Source organism: Xiphophorus maculatus, chromosome 14, assembly GCF_002775205.1.
Source record: "Xiphophorus maculatus strain JP 163 A chromosome 14, X_maculatus-5.0-male, whole genome shotgun sequence".
Taxonomy (NCBI): Eukaryota; Metazoa; Chordata; class Actinopteri; order Cyprinodontiformes; family Poeciliidae; genus Xiphophorus; species Xiphophorus maculatus.
The window spans coordinates 9716544-9741908 of NC_036456.1; the positions used below are offsets into that span (position 1 = coordinate 9716544).

Here is a 25365-nt window from a genome sequence, read left to right on the forward strand (position 1 = left end):
CTATAGCTCTATTACATTAAGTATAGGTTTTTATTTCCCATGTGTTTGCTACACATAAATAGAAGTCTAGTTCATTGTAGCTTAATTCTGTACACATAAAATTTCTTCGAACCAATAAAGTCTATTATGGAAATTTTTTTTTAGTTTTCAGAATTTGGGGGCCTTTTTATCGTAATTCAGTAATCAATTTGGATCAATGGACAGCAATACTTTATGTGTGCAGTCTAGAACTCCAACCTTCATATTGCCATCTCGGTTTCTCAGTTCATAACCAGCCATCTGGTGAGAGCTGCTGTTTGGATGCTAATGTGCTATGGCTAACTTATTACATTTAGGGAGTGGCCCCATACATCTGCAATTTACCATTAACATTTCTTACAGTGTTGAACAATTTGGCTATAAAACATCATGTAAATAAACTAAAACAGTCTCACAAAATTTTTTATTTGGTGATCAAATGTTCCTAAGGAACTAATAACATGTATTAACTTTCTAGTTTTCATATTGCTTGCAGATGTGTTGCCTATAGGGATATCAGAAGATTAGTTTAAATTAATTTCTACTTTATCTGATCTGACTTTGTAGCAGCTTTGACTTTGTGCAAATTGTCACCGTAACCCCCCAAAACAGGCATGTTTTTGTGGAGCAGGTGCTAAGTACTCCAGGGCCACGCAATTCAAAAATATTTTGGAGGGGGGAAAAAAATCAACTGGCATTGGTCAGTTCTTGTAAATATTAGATGTTTTGATTTAATTGACAAAACTTTCTAAAACTGTTTCTAACATTTTACAGATTGTACCTTAATTGGAGAAGCTGGTGGAGAGATTCACATATTTGCATTTCATATATCATGTTCGTTTTTGAGAAACTATTTTTTTATTCAATATATTAATTAATGACAATGTCCCAATATTAACTATTAACCCCGTTTTATAACTTCATGTGCCCACAAACGGCTTGAAACGAGCAGAAATTAAATGAGTTGTGATTCATTTAAATTAAATACTAATTCCTGATAAACACTAAAGTCTGTCCAAACAGAGCACCAATCATAGACAACCTGCAGATGTCTATGATTTTGGTTAACAGGTTTGGCGACAGAAGAGAGCCAGTGGCAAAGACGAACGTGGTCCAGCAAAAACGCCACAAATTTTCACTTACCCATAACAGACGCAAAAAGCTAGCTAGCTAGCAAAGTTCGCTGCTAACTAGCAAAGTTCGCTGCTAGTTAGCAAAGTTCGCTGCTAGCTAGCAAAGTTCGCTGCTAGTTAGCAAAGTTCGCTGCTAGCTAGCAAAGTTCGCTGCTAACTAGCAAAGTTCGCTGCTAGTTAGCAAAGTTCGCTGCTAACTAGCAAAGTTCGCTGCTAGCTAGCAAAGTTCGCTGCTAACTAGCAAAGTTCGCTGCTAGTTAGCAAAGTTCGCTGCTAGCTAGCAAAGTTCGCTGCTAGCTAGCAAAGTTCGCTGCTAGCTAGCAAAGTTCGCTGCTAGTTAGCAAAGTTCGCTGCTAGCTAGCAAAGTTCGACTCAAAAGTTTGCCAAACAAAAGTCCCACGAGAATATAAAAATAATCTACATGAAATGTACAAGATTACATAGCCCTGCCACCACCAAATTTAAGACCTGAAATTAACATAATAAAGGCCAATTTACTTTTTGCTCTACATTTAAGTCTTAGATACATGAATACTTTTTAAGGTTGCGTGGACACCTTGCTAATTTTCTGCAGAGTTGTAGGGAGGTTGGTACCATTAAAATGTTACTAATAATAGCAGTAATAAACTATTGGTACTATATAGTTGTAATTGACTGCTGGTACCTGTCTCCTGTAGCCAATGAGGAGGAAGCACACAGCATGTATGGATGACGATGTAGTCATTGCATGATTCAGGAAAGTGTAACTGTCTATTAATAATAAGAGCAGAAAAAATTTCTTAAAAACATACATTTTCAACCCGGTGGGTAGCACAAGCATCATTAATAAGAAAAGTCACCATTCACACAGCCTTGCTTTTTATTTTATCTTAAAGCACAGCACTCTTATTTTATTCCACTACAAAAGAAGAAGAAAAAAGAGGCATCTGTAGAGCACCGGTGAAAGCAGAACAGCGTGCAGCTCGTCTCGGCCACAGACTGGAGCTTCAGCCCAAGCGACGGAAGAAAACACAAGGAGTCCCAGAACAAGATGTCGGACATCTCAACTGTCCACTTTAACATGCAAGTTTACAGCAAAGCCTCTGCAGACGAAAGATAATGCTAAGATTAGACAGGGAGGTGGATTATAAACCAAAAACACTGAATGAGAGGAGAGTTTAAAGTCCAAACTGCCTAAACTAGACAGACTGGAGGAATCAAACCACAGCACAGTCAGGAATAATACTCTATAATTAAAATTATCTGAAAGAAAACAAACTCCACTCAGAGGTGTGTCTTTAATCAGGACTCCGTATATTCACAGGTCCACCTGGCCTTAAAGCATGTTCCAGTCAGGCTACCCTTTTAGCTTCATCAGTCCAGCATGCAGTTAAGCAGAGCGCCGTGGTAACGCCTGGAGGTGGGTGAGGAAAATTAAAAATTCGAACATTGTAAGAAACTACAAACTGAAGCAAATCCCCTGTCTCCTCTTTAAATAACAAGACAGCTCCTCATACAATCCTCTGCTTATTACATTATTAATATTACTACCTCCTTTCACGTACATTCAAGCATGAAAATCCAGAGTGAAGAGTGCTTAAAAAGCCTCTGATTGGATGAAATGTGTCAGGAACTTCAGAGATAGAGATGAATAAACAGGTGATTGTTTCATACAGTGTGAGATGCATAGCAGGATGTCAGCACGCCCCTCGTAGTCCAATCAAACATGGCTTTCGTAAAACACCTGGCAGGGGGGGGTCTCGCTGACTATCTGTTCGGCCGCTGCCTGGCTGCCGATCTCCTCTTCTTGCGCCACCTGTTGCTCCTCCAGAGGCAGAGGGGAGCACGGCGGGGACGGCGAGGGGCAGGGGGAGAGCGACGGCGACGGCGGCGACGCCTCGTACACGCAGCAGTCCCCGTTGTCGAGCGGAGGGTGCACGGATGCCTGGATGGCGATCTGCTGCGGCTGCTCGTGAACGGACGAGTTGTCCGAGTCGGCGGCCGGCGACTCGCTGCGCTCTCTGTCCCTCACCTGCAGGATGGTGAAGACGTCCCGCACGCCGATGGAGGGGATCCAGCCATGCGCGTCGCGCCGCCACTCGGGGGCGTGCCGGACGAAGGTGTGCCTCATCTCCTCCACCCCCACCACCTCCAGGATCTCCTCCATGAAGGTGCGGCAATTCATGATGAGCGGCGGCAGCGGGATGCTGCGGGCCAACTCCTCGATGTAGCGGGCGAACTCCATGGTCTTGAACTGGGTGACCTTGGCCAGCTCCAGCGTCTTGGCCGAGGTGATTATGGGGATCCGCTTGGCGATCTCGAAGGCCTTCTGCAGTTTCTCGGCGCCCTCGGTGCGGAAGAACTCGTTGATGGCCTTCTCTGTCTTCTTCAGGTGGCTGCTCATCATGCAGAGGCGTGTGACGTTCAGGATCATGATGATGGTGAAGGTGACCAGACACACCACCATGTAGTACACGCCCATGTCGCCGTTGGTGAAGACCACGCGCAGGGTCACCGTGCCATTGGCGGTGCCATGGACGTTGGTGGACATGCACGTATACTTGCCTCGGTCTGAGAACTCAATGCTGGTGATGTTGAGGACTCCGGTGTCCAGCAGCCACCACTTCCCTCCTGCAGACACACACACACACACACACACACACACACACGACCATGATGGCGTTTTTCTGGCATCATGTTTTTTTTTTTTTACATTTTTTCCAGTCGTGTTACAATTGTTCTCTGTTTTTCAAATACATCCTGACCTTAACAATTACTGAATTTCTCATTCAGTAATTTCTGAATGAGAGCACTGTCAAGATGAAACTTAAGAAACTTATCGAGTGTTTATATTTCAAAACAGAACCACTTAAAGTCCATTTTACATCCCAAACAGGACTCTGTTTGGACCGTTTCACTTTCCAATTCTGGTTTGGCCTCGTCATCTTTATTCTCGTATCAACTGGCTAAGCCTAAGGATGACCAACGGCGCCCTCTGCTGGATGGCAGATGAACTACAACACTAAAAGAGGTCTAAGAGGACGTTATTCATTATTGGAACTAATTTTAATCTAATAAACAATTAATTGACAATTGATCAAAAGTTAATTAACTGTTTGCATCCTCACTAGGTACATTTAAGGTCTGAGAGCAGCAGAGATGAGGAGAGGCCCGCCATGTTTCCAATATTTAAACACAGCAATACGTTTCATCCGGTAACACTGGGCACTATGCAATCCACATCAGACTATTCAGGGGAAACAGCGCTTTGCAAAAGCATTCACACCCATTATACTTTTTATACCTTTGTTGAAAATTACAACCGCAAACCTCAGACAAAGTAAACCAGATGTTTTAAATGATTTGTGATGTTCAAAACAGTTTCACAATAAAATGCAAACTTGCACACTGCACCTTTCCTATTTTTGTCAAAGGAAAAAAAAACTGAAACTACACATTTAATTACATAAAATTCAAATACAATATGTTGAAGTGCGTGTTTATACATGTGATCTTTCTCTCATTTGGAGGAAAGGCCTGCGCTTAATTACACGTGGTTTTGTGAATGTGCACGCAGCAACAAGCAGCCAGCTGCAGTCACTCCACCAGACCAGTTGCTCAAACGAGTATTTGAAAAGACTGAACCATATTGGGCCCGCAGAGCGCTGCCTGTTTGCTTTAGTTCTGGATTGCAGCACGTCAAATCAATGAGCTGCTCGTTTTCACTGATGAGCAGAATGTGAACTGTTGAGCCGCTGAGCAGTTCAAAGGAAGAGCTCCAGATCAGTGTTTTCTACTGCAGAGTTGATCAATACCGCTCTGTTAGATGTTAAAGCTACAACCAAACAGTAATGTAGAAAGAAGCTCCCTTAACCAAACAGAACCCACTGTTCATTTCTTAAGCTGGTTTTTTTGAAGGAGATTTTAGTTTAATCCAATAGCTGCGCAAAGCAAATCATCTACTGCTCGGCACAACCCAGTCTCCTTCCAACTTCCACTCCTTCAATTTCATGTCCGCCATCTTAATACTACTCTGGCTTTGAATGAAAGCCGACTTTGTGGACAGATTTCACCCCACATGATACATTTTTAAGATTCTGCATCAACAAGTCCTCGTTCTCTCGCAGAAGGCGTGGGAATAGAGTTGGAGAAATATCACAGAGGACTTCTTTAAGACCCGTCCACAAACATCCTGAGCAGACTTCTGTCCTCGGGAAGAGATGAATGAGTTTTCAGGAAAAGCAGCTGGACAACTCTGCTTTCCCACCCATCCGCCTTTTCAGACAAAAAAATAAAAAGCAGATTTCTAATTTTGTCCCGGCAGTCGACTCACATGAAACCACTGATGTTTTGCCAACTGCTTCTAGAATGATTGTAGGGGAAATAACGCACGATTGCAGGAACGACCCAAGCAGCACTAATCAAGAGAATCTAATCCAGAAACAATCTGGGATAAGCGCAGGGGAAGTGAAGCCTTTTTTTTTTTTGTTTTGGAGGAAGTTCTGAGAGTACAGCTGTGGGGGTTTTGAGTTAAAATATTAATAATAACAATGACTCAGCCTCCTACTTCATGCCTCTGATGGCAGGTTACAACAGGTTAGCGCAGGAAAGGCACCGACATAAAACACTCTTCCTCTGATGCTGAAAAAATAATCTCTCTCAAATAAAAGAAAATCCTTAATGAATGAATTAGGAACAGTTTCATCTGTTTCTGTCCAATAGAGATGCAAATGTGCCAAATGATGCAGGAAGTAAGAGTAAAATCCCTACTTTACATGAATTACTTCGTCCCAGTCAGCATATCTAGCGATGGCAGTCGCTAGGTTAGATATGCCGTCCCAGTCAGCATATCCAACCTATTTTCCCATAGGTGACCGAGCTACAGCATCTACGACCTCTGACCTTCTGAGTGTGTGTTGTTGTGTTTGGGCATAAATAAACAACCCTGATGCACTTGAAGCTGCCTGACAGGAAATTGATTATTTATTTATTTACCTCTAGACCTTCTAAAGAAAGTTTGCGTCTTCAAGCTGTAAATTTTAAAAAACAACTACACCGAAGTTTGCTCCAAATTTACCAACAGTAACACAGGAACGGTGTTTAAAATGTCTAACTTATATGTCAAAGAAAATACTGTAAATTCCTTTCAAATAGCTTTTAGATGTTCGTGCTTCCTCTAATCCCATGTTAAGAAGCTCACTGATGCTGAAAGCGCCCACTCTGGAAGAGTTTTAGCGAGGTTTCTTGACTGAAAAAGGTTGGATTTTTGAATTTCCGACCCACTGAAGGGCTGATTAAGCTGAAAAATCAACTAATCTCTTGGTGCAGCTCTAAATATAGCAACTTTCTATTAAAAACATAAGATTTAGGTTTCGGCCATAAGTCAACTTTAGCCATTAATTTAATTTTCTACTTTTGAAGACTTAGTTTGTGGAGGAAAATCTGGATTTTTTTAAACTAATGGGTTTAAATAGTTCACAGTGATGTTAGCCCACCCAAGAACTACTACTTTGTTTGACAAGCACGTTTTACAAATTCAGTTTACCTAACCTTTGAATTTATGTCAACTCACAAAAGGAATGACTGAAATAAAAGCCTGTTTTTAAGATATTTTCTGTCACTTGTAAGTTCTTCCTAAAGGGGGAAAAATTTGATTAAAATCGAAAATCGGTTTTAACTGACAGTATTCACCCAGCTTCTTGTAAACTGTAATGATCAACAAAGTCTTGAAATGTAAATATTGTATTTATTGCGTTTGATTGTAATTCCTGAACTCTTCCTCTTATTATGATATTGACTGCAGCATGTCTCAGACCATACAGTAGATTTAAAAAAAAAAAAAAAAAGCTGACCAAAGAACCAAGTTTTGTAGAGAGAGAAGTCTTCCTCACCACTAGTCTGCGTGTCCAGGCGCTCTCCGTGGGAGTTGAACCACTCGACGCTGGGGAACGGGTCTCCGGTGACGTTGCAATCAATCAGCGCAGAGCTCCCCTCCCTGGCAATTATCTGGCTCACTTTAGTGAACACAACTGGAACGAAGCCGCTGCCGTCTGTCACGTTGTTGTTCTCTGTACGGTTCCCATCCGTGTCCACCGATAACGCCCCGGCAGAGCGGGAGGCGATAAGACACGCCAGGACTACGAAGACGGATCCGCCGGTCCAGTGCATTTTTTTGGACTGTTGTGCGACACCCAAGGGGGGAAGATATCGTGTCATTCCTCCTGGGGCTCCATCCTGCCGGCTGGCTATCTCTTGATAGAGGAAGGCAGTTTGGTATCCAGCCATGTGATGTGAAACATCTCACTGTACAGAAAAAAGTATTTGGTAGATATTAAACAGAGAGCATAAAATAACATACGGTAAAACTGACTATGCGTTTTGCACATCTTCAAACAAACATGTTTCCACTTTAATTTAAGAAATTACTTAAGTCACTTCAAGACAAGCAACTCCTCATTACTGTCACCACAAAGGCAACATTAGTCACATTTTGTAAAACTATTCTGGTTTGTTCAACTGTTAGTCAAAAAGCCAAAAAAAAAAAAATAAATAAAAAAAAATTCAAAGGATCAAATTTAATCAAGCATATACTTGTCACTATTGTTCTCCATTCTTCTTGGCACAAAACAAATGTTGACCAAATACACATTCTGTATGTATAAAGCTAAACTGGTGATGTGGCCCATCAAATAACATCTACCAAATAAAAACTTACTAATGGTTCAGGAATTTAAAATTTTTGAATGTTACATTCAACTTTTCTTCCCCAGACTTATTCAAACTTGACACATCGAATAAAATTCTATGCTTTTCCAGACTAAGTAGGGATCCTGAATATGCATAAATACGTGTTGTTGAAAGTGAAAATAAGGTGCCATCTTAAGAGAAGTGGCATATAATCACTTTATTTACACATATGTTGTTTTTGCTGTTGAAATTACACAACTGCCAGAGGTTTTCTATTTCCTGTCCGTGTTCATGCATAGTTACGAGACGAGCTTTGCTTTAAACAGTCTCTGCCTTAATAAACCCCTGCTGTGCATCATTTTTTACCAACAAATTACAAAATTATTAACAGTAAAATCAGAAGCATAGCAAAACACAGTTCCATAAGCCCGAAACTAACTTAATATAGAAATAATATACGTGAAGTATACATCTGTAGTTGTAATATAGTTCCTAAGAAATACCAGAAACGTGGCGTCTTCCTGTTGTGTACCAGCATTAGCAATTGGCTTGCTTCGTATGAAAACAAAGCCACACGGCCACATAACGGAGCAGTGTGTGGGCGCCGTCTATTTTCCGGGTCGCTGTGTTCAAACACATTCGTCGCTATCTTTGTGTGAGTGAGGAAACAACCAGGTCAGAAAGCAAATGTGCACATCTGGTAGATATAACATAGCCTAAAGCATTTTTTTTTTTTAAAATTATCCAAATTCAGCGTTGCTACACAGAATAGCATCAGGGCGGTGGGATCCGGCTATGTGCTGGGCAGCAGTTATATATCATGGCAGAGTGTCGGAGCGAGCTGGTGGTAGCGGCAGCTCCTGTCCTCGGCGAAAAGGTGCAGTGTGTGTTTTTATATATACATCGCAGAGATGGTAGTCGCTGCTTAATCAAACGGGGATTTAAATACCAATATAGCGTCGTAACGTCACCCCGAACCGTCATCAGCAAACGGCCAACTCACCATCGACGGTCGCCGATAAAACAGCCGCAATTTCCGCACAGCCTTGTTTTATTTTAAACTTACATCATGGTCTGAGTGCCATTTGTGCCCCAGTGTTTGGTCGAGAGCCTCCCAGTAGATGGTACGAGAGGAGTTATTCCTGCTCCGGGTTCTCCATCCTCCTTCCTGCCGATGCCTGCTGCTGTGGAACCAGAGGGGGAGGGAGGGCGCAGAGCCCCGGCTGCCTGCTCGGGTTGCACTGGTGGGAACTGCTGTCGCTACCGGGTCCTAACATTTATAATCACACTTAAAACAGGATGAAAATCATAAAGTAGAAGAAAAATAAACCGAAATACAGATTGCCGCTACCTATTGCCCCAAATTCTTAGCCACCACTGCAGGATGGGAAAAACCTAAAAAATTTATCCTTACAACACTGTTTAGATCCACAACACAACGAATCACATCTTATCACAAATAAAAAAAACTCTCAATAACAATAAACTATCATAGGTAGACACATCACCTGCTAAAGCTGCCTTTGGTGATGGCTTCTTGAGCCAAAACAGGGCTAGCTGTTGGGCTTTTTACCCAGACATCATTCTCTCTGGTAACTAAATATCTGCACTAAAAGTACAGATGCTGCATTGTTTTGTTTTTTTTTTTTCTCCTAAAATTCCCTCAGTCAAACATGAAAGCTCATATGTAGATTTTAAAGGAAGAAATGCATTTTTTTTGGTAGCTTAGAATTACTTTCATCATTTTATGGACTAGAAAATGCAGCTGATTCATCAACTAACTGGTTTATTTGTGGAGATCACGGCTATTTTATAGAGGAAATACCCCGTGGGGTTCAACAGAGACCTATACTTGGATATTGAACATATATTGAACACTAAAAATAACCTTTTAGTATCAGATTTTAAAGGCACAGTAACCACCACATTGTCTAGTTTGAAGTAATATATACATTTGGTATCAATATTGCCTATAAAAACGGTCAAAATAGCAAATGTGTCAGTGGAAAGTGTTTTGGTTTCACCATCAGTGCCATGTCTAACAACATGATGGTTATCAATGCGATTTGTTTAACATAAACAAATTTTCTCCGTGTTATAACATGAGGAATTGTTTTTATGGGCACAGCCTGCTACTTCCATAAAGCAGCACCATTGAAGGGCAGATGAACAAATTTTCCAACAGTATATTTATTGGTTGTAGTGAGAAATAAACGTCAAGCTTTTTTGTAACTCGTTTGTTTTTAAGTATAATGTCAGGGTTTCCATCCAGGGCTTGTGGCCCGATCTTAGACTGGATGGATACATGCATGAATTAAGTGGAGTATGTGTATGGATTACCCAAGAAAATGTAGTACAAAGACAATAAACAGTATTGACACGAGGGCATTTAATCCTGTGGTGGAGCACTCACCCTGTTCTGCCTATGGCTGCATGTACATGACTTATTGCAACTGCAGCTGGCAAATGGACTGTGGTTAAAAGCCCTTCAAGCTGCATGATGAACAGGCTCTGAAAGTGGATCGCTGTGTGTCTGGGTAGTAGAAATGACAGCAGGGAAATAAGGCACATTTAAGTCAATATAATCCAGGCTGTTACCTTGTAGCCCAGACGTGGTAAGAGACAGCCTGGAAGCTGTGACAAGTCGAAAGACCAGCGTAGTATACCAAGGATCGAGTCGTAAGAGAGCGGTCAATAGCTAAGATAAAAATGCTCTGGTTATGAAGAGAAGCCAGTGTTAAAAACAGTTGTGTCTTTTCATGCATTTGGATCGAGTTTAGGGTTACTGAAGGTTGAATTTGTTCTTTCTCCTCTGCTCTGACCTTTTGTCGTCTCTACTTGGCTGTAAGATACCTGGAGGTACAATTACTCTGTCAGTCAGCAAACATCCACGCCATAAGAATCAAAGCTTTCCTTTGAATTTAACATAAACAAAAGTATTGTTGTCTTAAAGCTTCATACGACCTTTCCAGCAGACTTCCATCGATTTATACGACTGTACAGTAAATCAAGCAGAACCTTTCGGTTCAGGACAAAAGGAGGCTTATTTTGTCCACACTCCTGCAGGTGTTGCAACAAGCGTATTTTGTCTCTACCTCTCTGACCCCATTATCTTTCACAGATGAAAGCTCCTGCTGTACTCAAACACTTCAGAGAGCTCAGTCACGCTGTAACACAAGGAGCTACAGCTGAGCACAGCGGGGAGGAAGTCTGTACAGAGGGAAGGAGAGCAGGCAACAGAGGGACCCTGTTGTTCTCGGCAGGGGCCGTTATGTGATCGTCAGGAAAAGATGGATGAATACGAAAAGTGACTCGTTCATTAAGACTCTACTTCAAGTGGTGTCCACTGACACTGCTGCATTCAGAAAAGTCTGCCCCAGAATCGTAGACTACATCCACGAAACCTAATTAGCCACTGACTAGTGTTTCTACAGCTGCTGCCACGCCGTTTCCCGTCTTACATGTAGGCTGGTGTTCTGAAAACTGAATGTTACGTGACTCTAAAAGCGTAGCATTCGATTTGCCACATGCTGTAGCTATGCGTGCCCTGTTTGATGCACATCTGTTTTAGAACACAGCACATGCATTGGGATCAGGGGTGTGGAATTCACAGTGTTGTGCCGCATCAGGATTGGGCATAATCTACAAAAGTAGATCTTGCAGCCAGTTTCAGCTTCCCGTTGAGGTAAGTGAAACCCCATCAGTGCAGACAGTGTGTGCACAGTGTTACTTGAGGTTAACAAATATTATTACCGAGTCACATGTGCGCTATAAGACATGTCAGAGTCACTGCGCTCATGCTACGGCATTGTTGACATGTCTAAAAGTGGTGGTTGGTTGATCTGGTGATCATATTTTTAACCTCTGGGCTTACGGTGAACCATATTTTCTGTCGTTGCAGTGTGTCTGCACAAGCCATTGAAAGTCTAGTCAGATACGCTGTGGTGCGGCAGAGGCATTAAGAAGAAATAATTCTGTTTTGGAGAACGTCACGGTGTTTTGGTGTCCCAGTAGAGGTATGAATATAAAATTATTTAATGATCATTGTTATGGATGATGGCAGACCATGATCTTCGCTGCAAAAATATCCAAAACTACTAAGGAAAACACTGAATGTAACCTGGTGGCTGTGACATTTTTCAGATTGACGTTTTCTTAACGTAGAGGAAATCTGACATGTTCTAAGTAGCTGTTAGGATAAATCCAATGACTGATTCATCACAGTGAAGGTGAGATATCAACTACCATTGAGTTACAATCTCGTCATAAAAACCCTATTAAATAGTAATAATAATAAAAAGAAAAAGATTAACCCTCATAAATCATCCAAAACTGAGACAAACATTCAAGAAAGACACTGAGACTGATTTATATAGCAGCTTTCTCTTAAGATGTTCGTCCAACAGGACTAGTTGTAGTAGGATGGGTTTAATGAGTTTCTACTGTTCATGTCGGTTACATTCACCTGCTTCCACACGATGACCCAACACGCCACATGCTCAGCTCATGTGAACATGTGATGGATATATTATTCTACTTCTCACTAAAAACTTTGCAGTTCTGTTTGTCTCTGACAAAAAAAACCCCAAATGAACCAAAGAAGAGAGAAAGAAAATCTGCAGATATTAAAGACGTTGATAATTACCTGTATAAAGCTTATTCCCTGCCTTTCTTGCTAGTGAGGATTTTTTTAAATTTAACTTTGGCTAAAATCCAACGTGAGGTAATTATTACTTTCACAATTGCACCGAACAATAAAAAAAATCCAACATCTGCCCCGAAAGATGGAAGCTCTGGTCACAAACCCTCTTTGATGAGCAGAGAGAGTCTTCTGAAAGCCTGTGGACAGAAATGTGAGAGATGACGTTCAGGATTTTACCAGTATATATGTGTGTTTTTTTTTTTCCTCTTTCTTCGTCCGCGTACCTCATCAATCTGCTCTGGTGTGGAGAGGGAAAAGGCCGCTCTGACGTAGGGACACGGGTCGCTGCTGTTGATCATAAACACGCCTCCGGGAACCAGCAGCACCTTCAGGGACGTTTATGAGACGATCAGAACGGCCACAGAGAAAACATGACCCTGAAATCTCATGAATGCTTGTTAAAGCTTTAGGTTTCCTTCATCCCTTGTCTGGAATGGTCTGCCTTGTCACGACTCCAACAAATTACGCAAAAATGATGACGATGAGTTCTCAATAAAGATCATATATATCCAACACCATATTTCTAGTTTATTTTAACAATTATTTGCCCACCTCGACTTCAAAATTGTTTTTCAGACTTACATTCACGTTGCAGAGTTAAATATTTGCTTGTTTATCACTAATCCAACTGTCTTCACCGCATTCACCAAGAATATATTAGGTCGTATGTTTTTCTGATAACGTTCAGCCCCAGTTACCTAAGAAACAGCAGTCTGTGAACGTCAGCAACACGTGTTTCTCCATTAAAAGGATTTACAGAGGGAGCGCCACTAGGCTCAGTTTTAGTGCCTTTGTTTATAATATTGACCTCAATGAGCTACCATCTTTGTGTAAAAATCTTAGCACAGCACTGCATCCTGAAGATCCTGTGTTGTATATTTTACAGGGAAACTGCATCAGTGTGGGTGTCATAAAATTAGGGGAATACAAATTAAAGTTTTTTTTTGTTTTTTAACTTTCAGCCACGACTTTTTAGTCAAAACGCACACAATTTTTAAAGGCTTTGAGTGTTACACTGGATTCAGCTGAGAGAACGAAAGTGAGCGGAAAACTCTTGAGAAAGCTGAGAAAAAGATTTACATTAAAACTCTTATATGTTTTTTAGACGTTTTTGTCCTTTTTTCCAACATTATTTGTTAGAAAAGGCTGTAAATAAGCAGAGTACCCTTCAAACTGACTAATATTCTTATGAACAAACACCTGGCTTTTCTCACCCTAAAAAAACAAAAATATTAAACCCATCACAGCACTTGCAATCTGAAATTTAATTTACTGCTTTGACGGTAAAAACTGTCAGTGCTTTAACGAGACAGATAATTTTGTACTTCATTATATATTTAGGCAGGGGTCTGCCTCAAGATCCACAAATTGGACTCTTTGGAAAATTGCTTTTAATAATGTAATTAAAAGGAACGGTGTAACATGTGCACTGAATTTCCACAAAGAAGGACACAAAAAGTCCCAGTAATATGATTTTAAATCTGATTTTCTAGTAATTAGGTTGGAATATATGTGCTTTTTTTTTTCTTTTTAAAAAAAGAAAAACCATATCCATTGTCTTTTATGTTTATTTTTATTTCAAATTCTAAAAATCGGATTTTTAATTTTTTTTATTTTAAACTGACACAAAGTAGATATTTGTCTTAAAAAGTGATATTTTTTCTTTCTAAAAGTCATGTCACATTTGTGGCTCTAATCGAGTTTTATTTGTCTATCCTGAGAGCAAAACGGCTCTTTAGGTTATAAAAGCTGCAGGACGTTGTTCTAAAAACTCAGAGAGAAAAGCAGGAAGCTAGCGGCGACCTAATTAAATTTAAAATTTCAAGTATAAGGTTAATGTATTTATGGCGCATTGCTCCCGATTAAATAAACATACACCTAATTTAATTACCCAATTACTTGCAGACATTGTGAGGGCTTCATATAGTCAGGATAATGAGTTGAAGGACTCGCTGTGCAGAGACCTTGGAAAAGCCTGACTGCGCCCACTCACGGTTAAACGAAGCTGGTCGGCTGTTCGTCATGAGGGTTTTACACCCAGTGTGTGTGTGCGTGTGTGTGTGTGTGTGTGTGGGAGGAAACAATGTGCCGAGTGGCTGCCTCACATAAACCAACCTACTCTCCGCTGAGAGACAAAACCTACAGCTGCCCTCGTGAAGCTCAGTCTGACATAGACAAATACCTTCAAGGTGCCTGCAGTGTGCATGTTAGAGTGCAGCAGATTCCAATTAGGTGGAGTCAAATCAGGTGTGTGCTGACCTCTTTCTCCAACGCTTTCTCCATAATGAGCTGCTGGGTGTCAGCGACGCCCCTCAGCTTCATCCACAGGAACATGCCTGCTGACGGGGCGTGCCACTCGGCCGCGTCTGCAAACAAACAAGCAAACAAACAAACAAAAAAAAGAGAGTGTGTGGCCTTCCTGATTTAGTGGGCTTTTTTGTTTTACTGCAACAAATCTGTGCAATAAACTGTAACTGAAATCAGGTTGTTTATCTCCCTGTCGACAGAGATTTGTCAAGATTTCCTCACTCTTGGCGAAGCACGGTGTCGAAACAGGACGGCTGGTTGCACTGAACCATCTGGGACGCAATTTGTGCCAAAAGTTGGGGAAAAGGCAGAAACTTTGTAAAAAAAAAAGTACTCCACAAATATTTCCTTTATGGAAGAGCTGTGTTTGAAGGAGCTCCACGTGAGCCATGATGGGGACAGAAGGTGATCTGGTCGCTTGAGACCAAACCTAAATATTTTGCATACATTCAAAGCTTTGTGAGAGGACGAAATGTAAGAGTAAAACATCACCCTGAACTCACCATCCCTACCGTGAGACAAGACGCTGTTGGGATGCTGAGAGGTTCAGAGAGGAACATCATAGGCCTCCTTGTGTCATCGTTAAGCAGTAAATGTCATTTACATCCCATTTTATACCTTAAATCTTAGCATCAACATCCACAATGACTCTTTGAAGATGAGTTACATCGACACAACATTTAATTTCCCTTTGGGATAAACAGGAATTTGCTGGCAAAGCCAAATGATAATTTTGGGCTTAACTGTATTGCTTTTGTTTGTCAGCAAGGAGATTATTATTAAAGAACAAAACAGAACCTGCTAATCCACAATAAAGATATGTCCATGACTAATGATTATGTAAAATTATGCTTCAAACACTTAAGTCGACTCAATGCTGAGTGTTCTTTTCAAGGCAGAGTCCGCTAACCTTTGAGCCACTTGTCAGCGGAGTTTATCATAGCATCGCGCTGCGTCCTGTAGAACTCAATCACCCTGCAAGGGCAGAAGAAACCGCAGTGATTGTCTTATTATTAACTTTGTGCAGCATAACAGGATGTAGCTGTGTCCCAGACGGGTCGGACCGGTAATGCGGGAGAAGATGGTACCTGTCTATGTGCTGGAGGAAGCCATCTTGTCCCCAGCTGTGCAGCAACTGAGACACCATGAGCTGAGAATGGAGGAAAAACATCTGGCTCAAACGACGGGATTACCGCAATATGAACCGCGAGATCATTTGTCCTATTCCAAGACCGTAATTAGGATCAACGTAATTAGGATACAATCATATTGCAAGCCTTTCTTACAGGCTTGTTTCAGCTTATTGGTGTTTATGGGTTTGAGGTGAACAGGACCACTTACAGGCTAAAGCAAGGAAAACAGGTTTCCCCACATTGTTTTTCAGACAACTAAGAAACAAAATCAACATGCAACTTTTTCATTTATTGCTTGGAAATTTAATGTAATTATTTTTGTTGTTGTTGTAGTTGTCTTGTGTTTAACTGTGCAATTTTTGTAGCGGCCAGAACAGGCCAGTAATTTTTCAGGAGGATACGGTTAAAGGAAGAAAAAAGAAAATAAATATATATATGTATAAATAAATACATTCGTAAATATCCATTATAAATGTATTTATTGGGTTTTATAATGTATGCCTCTCTATGACCTTAACATGCTTCTCTGGAGGGGCCAGTGAGGTAGCCAACATTTTTTACAAAGGGACCATGGCACCGCTTGGCCCCCACTTAGGAGCGCCAGTGGTTGTTAAACATCTTAGCCAGGTCCCCCTTAAAAAATACGTTTTTTATCTTATTGGTTACAAAAATTATTTTTTAAAAGTTGGAGATGAATGTGCTCTAAAATATATTTCAATTCAGTGTGAAGAAGTTAACCCTCCACCTTTTTTATTTTGCTCTTTGAGGTTGAGAAAGTTGTTGCAATGTTGATGTTGACAATAAATCAGACCCTTCTCTCTTTGTGGGTTGATTTCAGAAGTGTTGTATTTTAAAAAACAAAAAAATAAAACAAGAACTTTTAAAGCTTCCCTCACTTGTGTGAAGGTGCTGGTGTGCATGGTGGAGGCCTGGATGTGCAGCACGATCCGGTCGACCAGCGGTTTGGGACCCGTGACGAAACCGATCCTCAGGCTGGAAACAAACAAAAAGGACAGAGAAAAAGCAATGAAACGCGGCGACATGACGCAGAGGTGGAGCTCTGCTTATGACTTGTAGTGAAAGATTAACTCTGTTAAATCTAACAAGCTTCTCAACCTGAATTCACTTGGCTTGCACAAATTGTGTTTCACCTGGGAGATTTCCAAAAGCTGAGGGTAACTGAATAGTGAAGACGTGACACTGTTTGTTCCGGACAATGGTTACTAAAAAGATTCAGAACATTTATAAAATCCTAAAACTGATAAGAGGGTCCTTGAATAGTGAAACAAAACAATGACAAAAATGACTTCCAGTGTGCTAAAGGGTTATTTCACTGTTTTGTGGCACTGGGACTCACTTAGATTCTTTCTTTTTTCAAATTGTATAACGCCTGGACTTGTTAAATGACCAATGGCGTTTTTACTAAGCTCAATACAGATTTTCTATATGTGAGCTTCAGTTTTTAAATTCCTAAAAATGATGGGTTTAGGGCTTTGTTTGACATTTTAGACCCACACGTTCAATTAAAATGTCTAGAAACCAAACAGATATACAAAATGGCCTTTTATTAATTTCTGAACATGCATTCATCAGTAGACCAGACACCACAACACTAATGTGTGAAACGCTATATAATCATGTAATTTTGCATATTTAAAATACAGGATGTTAAAATAGTATTACTCAATGTGAAAATCAGTGCATGTACTGAGCATTGTTAGAGCTTTGTCCTTTGAAAAATGTAAGACGTACATAAAAGTTTAGAAAATCAAACAGACTTTTCAGACTGTGTAGGAACTTTCCCTCCTAAAAATAAAAACAACAGTCTTGCAGGAAAATCTTGCAGGTAAGGTCCAGACTTTGTTCAGTCAAATCACAACCTGAATTTGTGATTCAGGTTGTGAAGAGATGCAACAAAGAATCAGATGCTCACCCTGATGACAGGATCTTAGAGAAGGAGTCGGTCCGGATGATCCTCCCGTCCACATCCATGGACAGAAAGGTGGGAGCCCACGGCTGCCGCAGGGAAGACACACGAGGCGAGTCGGCTTCATTCAGGGATTTGCGACTCATTTTCAGGCAAAAAAAAAAGAACAAAAACCACACGCACAAACAAGCTAACCTTTTCAAACTGAAGGAAGTAGTATGGGTCGTCCTCGATGATGAGCATGTCATAGAGCTGAGCCAGCTGTCACAAAACAGCAACAGAAGCATCACTGACTGCTTTCATAAATCTGAGAACAAGATCAAGATGACCGCCGACACACACCGGAGTCTTTGTGTCTGCGGACAAACCTTGTAGACGTCCCTCTTCCTCTCCGCTGTCATGGAGGCGCCGGTGGGGTTCCCTCCGTTTGGGATGGTGTAGAGGATTCTGGGAGCCGCGCTGCCGGGCTCGTGCACCTCTGATGGGTCCCAGCGAGACAGGACCTCCTTCAGGGCTTCCGGGATCATGCCGTGTTGATCGCTGGGAACGTTGATGATGTTACAGCCAAGAGGATGGAGCTACAGAGACAAAGGTCATAAGGTTGGAGTTGCTGTATGTTTCCCGACCCGATGAAGAACAAGGTTCTCTCTAGGCCTGTCACAACAACAAATTCTACTGGACGATAAATTGTCCCAGAAGTCACAGCGATAAACGATGCTATAATAATACTGTTGTTTTGAGACCGTTTTCATGGTGATGGCACAATAATGCAATGATACATTCTCAAAGATCAACAAACTTTAAATTCGAATGAAGATGTGACACTGGAAGACATTTTAGATATTAAAATTAAATAAGCAAAACAACAGAAACAACAAATAAAATGAATTATGACATCTGTAAACAAAATTGTCCTTCACAAAAAAATGGCTAGTTGAGACTGAAGACTTTCGTCAGTTTTAGGTAGAAAAAGAGAGAAAGGAGAAAAACGATAAATCGTGCAAATGGAAATTATTTAGATTGTTTGAACTTATCATGCCTTCCTTACAGCGACAGGATTAGACCCTGTTACCAAAATTGCATTTCAAAAAATAATAACCATTCAGTTTCGACAAGGAAAAAAACATAAGTGGCAGGCAGTGCAAACTGCCAGGACTTCAACAATATTAAATATTAATTTTGTTTGTTTTTAAGGATATTTTTGGCTCTAGGGGCCTTTATTTGATAGCAGGTTTTGAGAGGGGAGGGAAGACATGCAGCAAAGGTCAAAAGGGGCCGGGACTCAAATCCGACGGCTGCATCAAAAACTGAGTCCTCCATAGATGGGTCAGGCGCTTTACCACTGCGCCACCGCGGCACACAAGGACGATTGTTGCCAAATTGAAATTACTGCGCTCATTTTAATTTATTATGTGATCAATTAATTTATCGCTTAATGTGACAGGCTTAGGACTCACCGCTGCAAGCGTGCCAGAATATGTGGGTGCATCCAGGAGAACGTTGTCTCCGGGGTTAACCAGCATCTCAAATGTCTAAGAAAAGAAAAAACACAAGTAAGTCAAACATCAGATCAAAAACATTAAAATGTTTGACTTGGATGCTTTGTGCTGCCAAAGCAACAGAATTTCAGGTATTGTCAGAGCTTCTAAACATGTCGCACAACTAAAGACAAGCAAGCAAGCAGGAGACTAAACATAAACCTCAACGTCCCTGAAATATTTCATGTCAAAACTTTTTCACAATCAAATTTCCAGAGTTCTCAATTTGTAGGATGGATAGATGGAACATTTAGAAGACTGAATAAAGCAGAATAAATACTGGAAGTACTGTACAACAAAAATTTCCCAACATCTAGTCTATCTTCCCACATTTATCAACAGCAAGAAGACCAAAAACATCAAATTCCACTCTTTTCATGACTCTGGGATGCAACGTTACCTTGCAGAGTCCCTCCTGGCTTCCTGTGGTGACACACATGTCCATCTGCCCGTTCTCCTGGCTGTAGTCGATGGTTGGCGGGTTGTGTAGGTCCTTCTGCAGGTTCTTCATCCATGTCAGCAACTCGGGGATTCTAACACAGGTGGAAACGCAACTTTAGTCATCTGACTGCGCTGCTCAACAGAGAACGATGTAGGAGACTGAAGCTCAGTAAAACTCCATGTACGAGTGGAAAATGTGAGACGGAAGAGTGTGGTTCACCCGTTAGAGGCGGAGTACTGCAGGGCCCTCTTCATCGCGGTCTCGTCAAAGGTGACCGTCGGGCCGTTTTTGACCTGGATGGACGCCGATTGGAAGGGGAAGGTGTTGGGGTTTGGCGCGCCACCGGCCAGAGAGATGAGGGATGGAGGCGACCGCTGCTGCAGCTCAGCTTCATGAGGGAGACAAACAGAGAAGACACTGAAGCTTCAACTCGTACTGCAAGATCTTGGTACTGAAGCTGTGCTCTGGTAAGTATTCATTCGTCTGTCATACCACGTACGCATAATTTAGAACCAAATAACTTTTGATTGGTGATTGGATGTACGCAATCATGGAATGAATGAGTCGCCCTTGACCCAGCAGCACAGTCAGGTTTTAGTACATTAAAGCCTCCTCTAACATGGATCCTTCCCTGTGAGAGTAGCTGGTGTTTGGACAGGTGGTTGTGATGGAGAAGAAACTCACTCAGCAGCCTGATCGGGGAGGGTTTCCTGGCTCCACTGACTGCTGTCAGAAAGCGAGCGTAATTCATGACTCCTGTGAAATTACACAAGCATGAAAACATAAGGCACTTTTCCTCTGCAGATGAGAAGTTCAGATCCAGGTTCCACGATAAACGTAGAGAACAGTCTGCTTTGTTTTCGTGAGTTATTGCGTATTTTGCATTCTCAGTAGAACTGAAGAGCAGAGAGAAGAACTATATTTGACATGCTCTGTTTTCAGCATGAGTTCAACTGTGTACACTTGGAGGAAACCAGCTCGCATTGAAGGAACGTATCAAGGAAATAAATCGTGTTGGGTTAAAAACGAGAAACTTGGCTACACATTGGTAGATAGCATACGAAGTTGTTATTACAGCCACGCTCATCTACACATAACTGACCTTAGAGTGTCCCGGTGGATTCTGGTCAATGTATTTCTTCAACGTGCATACCTGCAGTGATCAGCGGCTGTGTGCCTGCGCTATATTATCCGGGCTGGAAAACAAACACCAACGACAGATTTATGACCCACACTTCCGCTTGAACAACTACAGCCTTATTCTGTAAAGATGGCTGTTAAGCCTCACCTGGTTGGAAACGACGTTGTGCTTCGGGCGTCGTGTCTGTCAGCTTTCCTTGTTTCGTCCATTAGGGGGCAGCAGCGTACCGTTTTCATTGACAGGAAACGGAAATGACCAGAAATACGTCCGTGTTGATAGCTTAGCCCATCTTAGCATAACGTTGCTAATCTGCTACAGTAGATGCTAATATATATATATTTTAGTTCAGAACATCCCTGTTAAACTATTTTTCCCCCGAAAATAGAGGAAAACAGTTTTCTTTAACTCGAGCAGCTGATTTGTGTGTCGCGTCAGAGCCTAATAATCCCAAACGACAACAAATGTGGTGCTGAACAGCCGCTGGTGTCGGTTAGGCTGAACAATGGTCGCAGGTATTCTGCCGCGGTAAGGAACCGAGTTTTAGAGAGTTCTACGTGCCACAGTGAAACCTGCGTTGACATGTAGAGCCGCAGACGTTGGTTTCCGTAGCTCCAATGGGAAAAAGGAAAGACATGATTCATCCCAGGTTTCTTGGTAAGTTGCGGATTATTTATTCATGAAAACGTAACTCAATCATATTGCGTTATATTGTGGTTGGCACGCCATCAAAGGAGAATCGGTCCCCGCGTGTTCTCATGAGATGGTAGATTAAAAACAAGAATAAAATAGAAAAATAAACAGCAGTTTTATTCGATTTATTTGTCAATATGATAGGTTTAATTGAAATCCAAAATAATAGAAATATAAAATGAGAGGCTTCCCGTTTTCTGATACCAACATCCAATCCTCAACTTGTGCTCCAGTGACGTCACTGACGCATATGGTAGGATGGACTGTTTTCAACATTCGCCACACGATAAATACATGCAATAAAAAGCTTCTGTTGTACATATTTTCAATCAAACATATCAACAATTTTGAAGGGATTTGAATATTATAGCCGCAGATTTAGGTGCCCGACTTTCTTATTTCTGTTTTATCACTATTTGTTTTTATTTTAAACCTGAGGGAAAAAAAATGAAACCAAAGTTCTTAGTTTAACGTAAATATTAAATCACCGCTTGTTGTTTGTTTTATTTGTTTCCTTATGTAAACATATAATTACAACAACATCTGTGACGATAACTAATTTTGCTGGACGATGAATTGTCCCAGAAGTCATTGCGATAACGGCTCATATTATTGTTTTGATATCGTTTTCACGTACTATAATGGCAAAAGGCGTCATAATGCAATTCTGAGAGATCAATAAACTTTAAATTATAGTGAACATTTAACACTGGAGCTGGAATACATTTAAAATATCCAAAATAAATAAACAAAACAACAAATAAAATGAAGTCTTTGTAAACAAAGAGTAGTTGAAACCAGTACACCAGACTGAAGACTTTTCTTGTCAAGTTTTTCTGTAGAGAGAGAGAAAAGAGAAAAATGACAATTCATACAAATGGAAATGATTGAGCTTGTTTAAATTTATCATGTGATTAATTAATTCACTGCTTATTGCGACAGGCCTATGATTCAATTCAGTAATATTACAAACGTTTCAATATGTTTTTTGGTCTTTGTGTCTGTTTCCTGTTCCCTGCAGGCGAAGGCAGCTCCAGTCTGCACAGCATCCACAAGCGGAAGCACAAAAAACACAAGAAGCACAAGAAGAAACACCACGGCTTTGTCGAGGCCCCGGAGCCCCAGCCCATCCCTGTCCCCATCCCGGTCCCCGTCCCTCGGCCGCCGTCTCAGTTCAGACTGAAGATCAAACTGGGGGGCCAGACTCTGGGCACCAAGAGGTTTGCTAGCTTCACGTCCCTACTGCTAACATCTCTGTTTATTCATCTGGATACACGATCACTTACTGGGATTGCGTCCCGTTCCAGTGTTCCCACCTTCACCGTCCATCCTGGCGTGGCTCGCCCTCCCTCACCGCTGATGATCCTCGATAACGACGTGGACGATGAAGACGAAGACGATGATGACGATGAGCCCTCCGTACCTTTGGAGCAGTACAGAGCCTGGTTGGGTAGGTTACATTAAACGCCTAATGCATGAATTAATGGGCCAAAGTCCATTTTGCTATTTTGAGGAAGAAACCATTAGCTGAGGAAATAAACAAGTTTTACATGTCAGAAAAGTTGCGATAATCAGTTTATAGGTATTTCTTTGGTTTATACTGTCAGTGACAGTATTAGTGTCCATCAATCCAAGTTAAACTGCCATACAATATGGCCTTACAATCAATGAAAAATGATCATCTAATTCCTGATCCACCGACCTTTTCGGTTGTTGCCTGAGGGAAGTAGCTTGCAAACACACTGATGTGTGACAGTTAGGTAGTAATGATGGCTGCCTTCTCTCTCTGAATCTTTTTCGTTGGATGTCAGATGAAGACAGTAACATGGCTGCGTCCCCTCTGCCAGACATGGACTCCGACTCCATGCTGGGCAGGCCCGTGGACGAGGAGGAGCGGTGGCTGGATGCTCTGGAGAAGGGCGAGCTCGATGACAACGGAGAGTTGAAGAAAGAGATTGACGAGTCCCTGCTCACCGCCAGACAGGTGAGGTGGAGAGCAGGGACGATGGAAAACAAAACGTGTTATTTATGTATATATATATGTGTTTTATTTTGCAGTTGGGGCCATTAAGGTTGGATGAAAGTGGGTGGAACAAATTACAACTTTCCTTTTAACATTCTCCCTTTAAATCGCGATAAGATACACTACTACGGTTTATTTGTGCATTTCAGCAACAAGACAGTTCAAAGTGCTTGACACCATAAAAACATTACAGCAAATAATCATAAAAAAATTGCATTTTAACAATATGCTATGATAATCTTATTACTTGTTATAACTTGTGCTAGAAGTAGCATGTCAATGTTAAATATGAGGGGTCCAAGGTTTAAACCTTGTGGTACCCCATGCGTATAGTTTGTGTTTTTAACATAAAAAGGTTGTAGAATTCTGGATATTTTTGTAAATCACCATAAACCCATCCTGATTCATGAAATCAGCCTTGTCTTTATGACCCATTTCTTGGCGTTCCTCTTCAGAAAGCCCTCCTGCACAAGCAGCAGAGCCAGCCTCTGCTGGAGCTGCCCATGGGTTACAAGGAGAAGGAGATGACGGCCGAGATGATGCAGAAACGGGAGGAGAGAGCCCGGAAGAGGCGTCTGCAGGCGGCCAAGAAGGCCGAGGAGAACAAGAACCAGACGATCGAGAGACTGACAAAAACCAGCAAGGCCAAGATCAAAAGCCTCAAAGAGAGGAAGTCCAAGCAGAACCAGTGTCCCATGGTTCGCTACAGCGACTCGGCGCGGGGAATCGCCATCTCCTTCCCCGCGGGCGTTCCCACGCCGGTGCCGGCTCCTCCTCCGCCTCCGCCGGCGGCTCCGGTGAACTGTGGCGTGGCTGGGTGCACCAACTTCAAAAAGTACTCTTGTTCTAAGACCGGGGTTCCTCTCTGCAGCCTGGAGTGCTACAGGAAGAACCTGCAGCTTGCGCAGAGCGCGGCTTGAGCCATTACGTTTGTTCTTCACATCGGACACCCTGATGTGAATGGTATATTTTTGAACTTGATGTCTTTTTGAGAAATGAATTCATTTTCAGTGTGGCGTGACTTCTCAACATGGTCTTTTTGTCTCTGTTACTGCGTTTGTTTGTTTTTTAAACCATCATACTTCAGTGCTGCAAATGTTTGTACCAAAATGTAACCAAATATTTATGATTTCTATCATCATGACTACAGAGAGGAGGAGGAGGGTTTTTTTCTCCAGGTTCTGCCAAATGTTGACGACATTTTGGTTATTGTTAAACATATTTTACACTCTGAATTATGTTTCAAAACTCAACGGAATCAAGTAAATTTATCTTGAAACAATCAAAGGTTGTGGCATTTTATTGTCAAATAGTGTTTTATTATGTAACAATTTCCCATACAAAACTGTACAAAACTTTAAATTAACAACACATGTTTACTGCTTTGTAAAAAAAAAAAAATCATCAGTCTAGCTTTACTGGATGGAGATTCATGCAGCAGCGTTTTTCTTTTTCACTGGTTTAGGGTTGTAAAGTTCACAGCACAAAACCGACAGGTCAGCTGGTCAAAGTGGAAAGGAGGTATTCGTTCGTCGGGAAGCTCACTGTGCGTTCACGGTGAGAAAAAAAAAAAAAAAAAGGCACTGCAACGATCCGACCTGAAGTTGAAACGGCCTCAGTCATGCTCCACTGCTTATCTGCAGAA

At 41.5% G+C, this 25365-nt stretch overlaps 3 protein-coding genes across 5 annotated transcripts; 1 reads left to right on the forward strand and 2 right to left on the reverse strand.

The window, feature by feature from the left end:
• Positions 1-1992: 1992 nt before the first annotated feature.
• Positions 1993-12101, reverse strand: LOC102234030 (microfibril associated protein 3 like). 2 transcript variants are annotated; one of them, XM_005807239.3, is made up of 3 exons: positions 8884-12101; positions 7022-7433; positions 1993-3761 (listed from the first exon to the last, which is right to left on the reverse strand). In XM_005807239.3, exons 2-3 carry the CDS (start codon positions 7413-7415, stop codon positions 2851-2853), a joined length of 1305 nt encoding a protein of 434 aa, XP_005807296.1. In that variant the 5' UTR covers positions 7416-7433; positions 8884-12101; the 3' UTR covers positions 1993-2850. The 2 variants fall into 2 exon arrangements, with proteins under 2 accessions (XP_005807296.1, XP_023201633.1); XM_023345865.1 differs by having other exon boundaries at positions 8821-12101.
• Positions 12102-12185: 84 nt separating this feature from the next.
• Positions 12186-21247, reverse strand: aadat (aminoadipate aminotransferase). The gene is made up of 15 exons (XM_005807238.3): positions 21155-21247; positions 20969-21062; positions 20551-20622; positions 20086-20254; positions 19825-19957; positions 19344-19418; positions 18255-18464; positions 18082-18147; positions 17893-17975; positions 16856-16952; positions 15915-15976; positions 15737-15801; positions 14779-14885; positions 12744-12845; positions 12186-12656 (listed from the first exon to the last, which is right to left on the reverse strand). The coding sequence occupies exons 3-15, from the start codon at positions 20615-20617 to the stop codon at positions 12615-12617; spliced, it is 1278 nt and encodes a 425-aa protein (XP_005807295.1). The 5' UTR covers positions 20618-20622; positions 20969-21062; positions 21155-21247; the 3' UTR covers positions 12186-12614.
• A 325-nt stretch (positions 21248-21572) lies between these two features.
• Positions 21573-25299, forward strand: ino80b (INO80 complex subunit B). Of its 2 annotated transcripts, none has more exons than XM_005807237.3 (5): positions 21573-21661; positions 22719-22917; positions 23005-23147; positions 23509-23681; positions 24176-25299. In XM_005807237.3, exons 1-5 carry the CDS (start codon positions 21622-21624, stop codon positions 24638-24640), a joined length of 1020 nt encoding a protein of 339 aa, XP_005807294.1. In that variant the 5' UTR covers positions 21573-21621; the 3' UTR covers positions 24641-25299. The 2 variants fall into 2 exon arrangements, with proteins under 2 accessions (XP_005807294.1, XP_023201634.1); XM_023345866.1 differs by having other exon boundaries at positions 23545-23681.
• Positions 25300-25365: the final 66 nt, after the last annotated feature.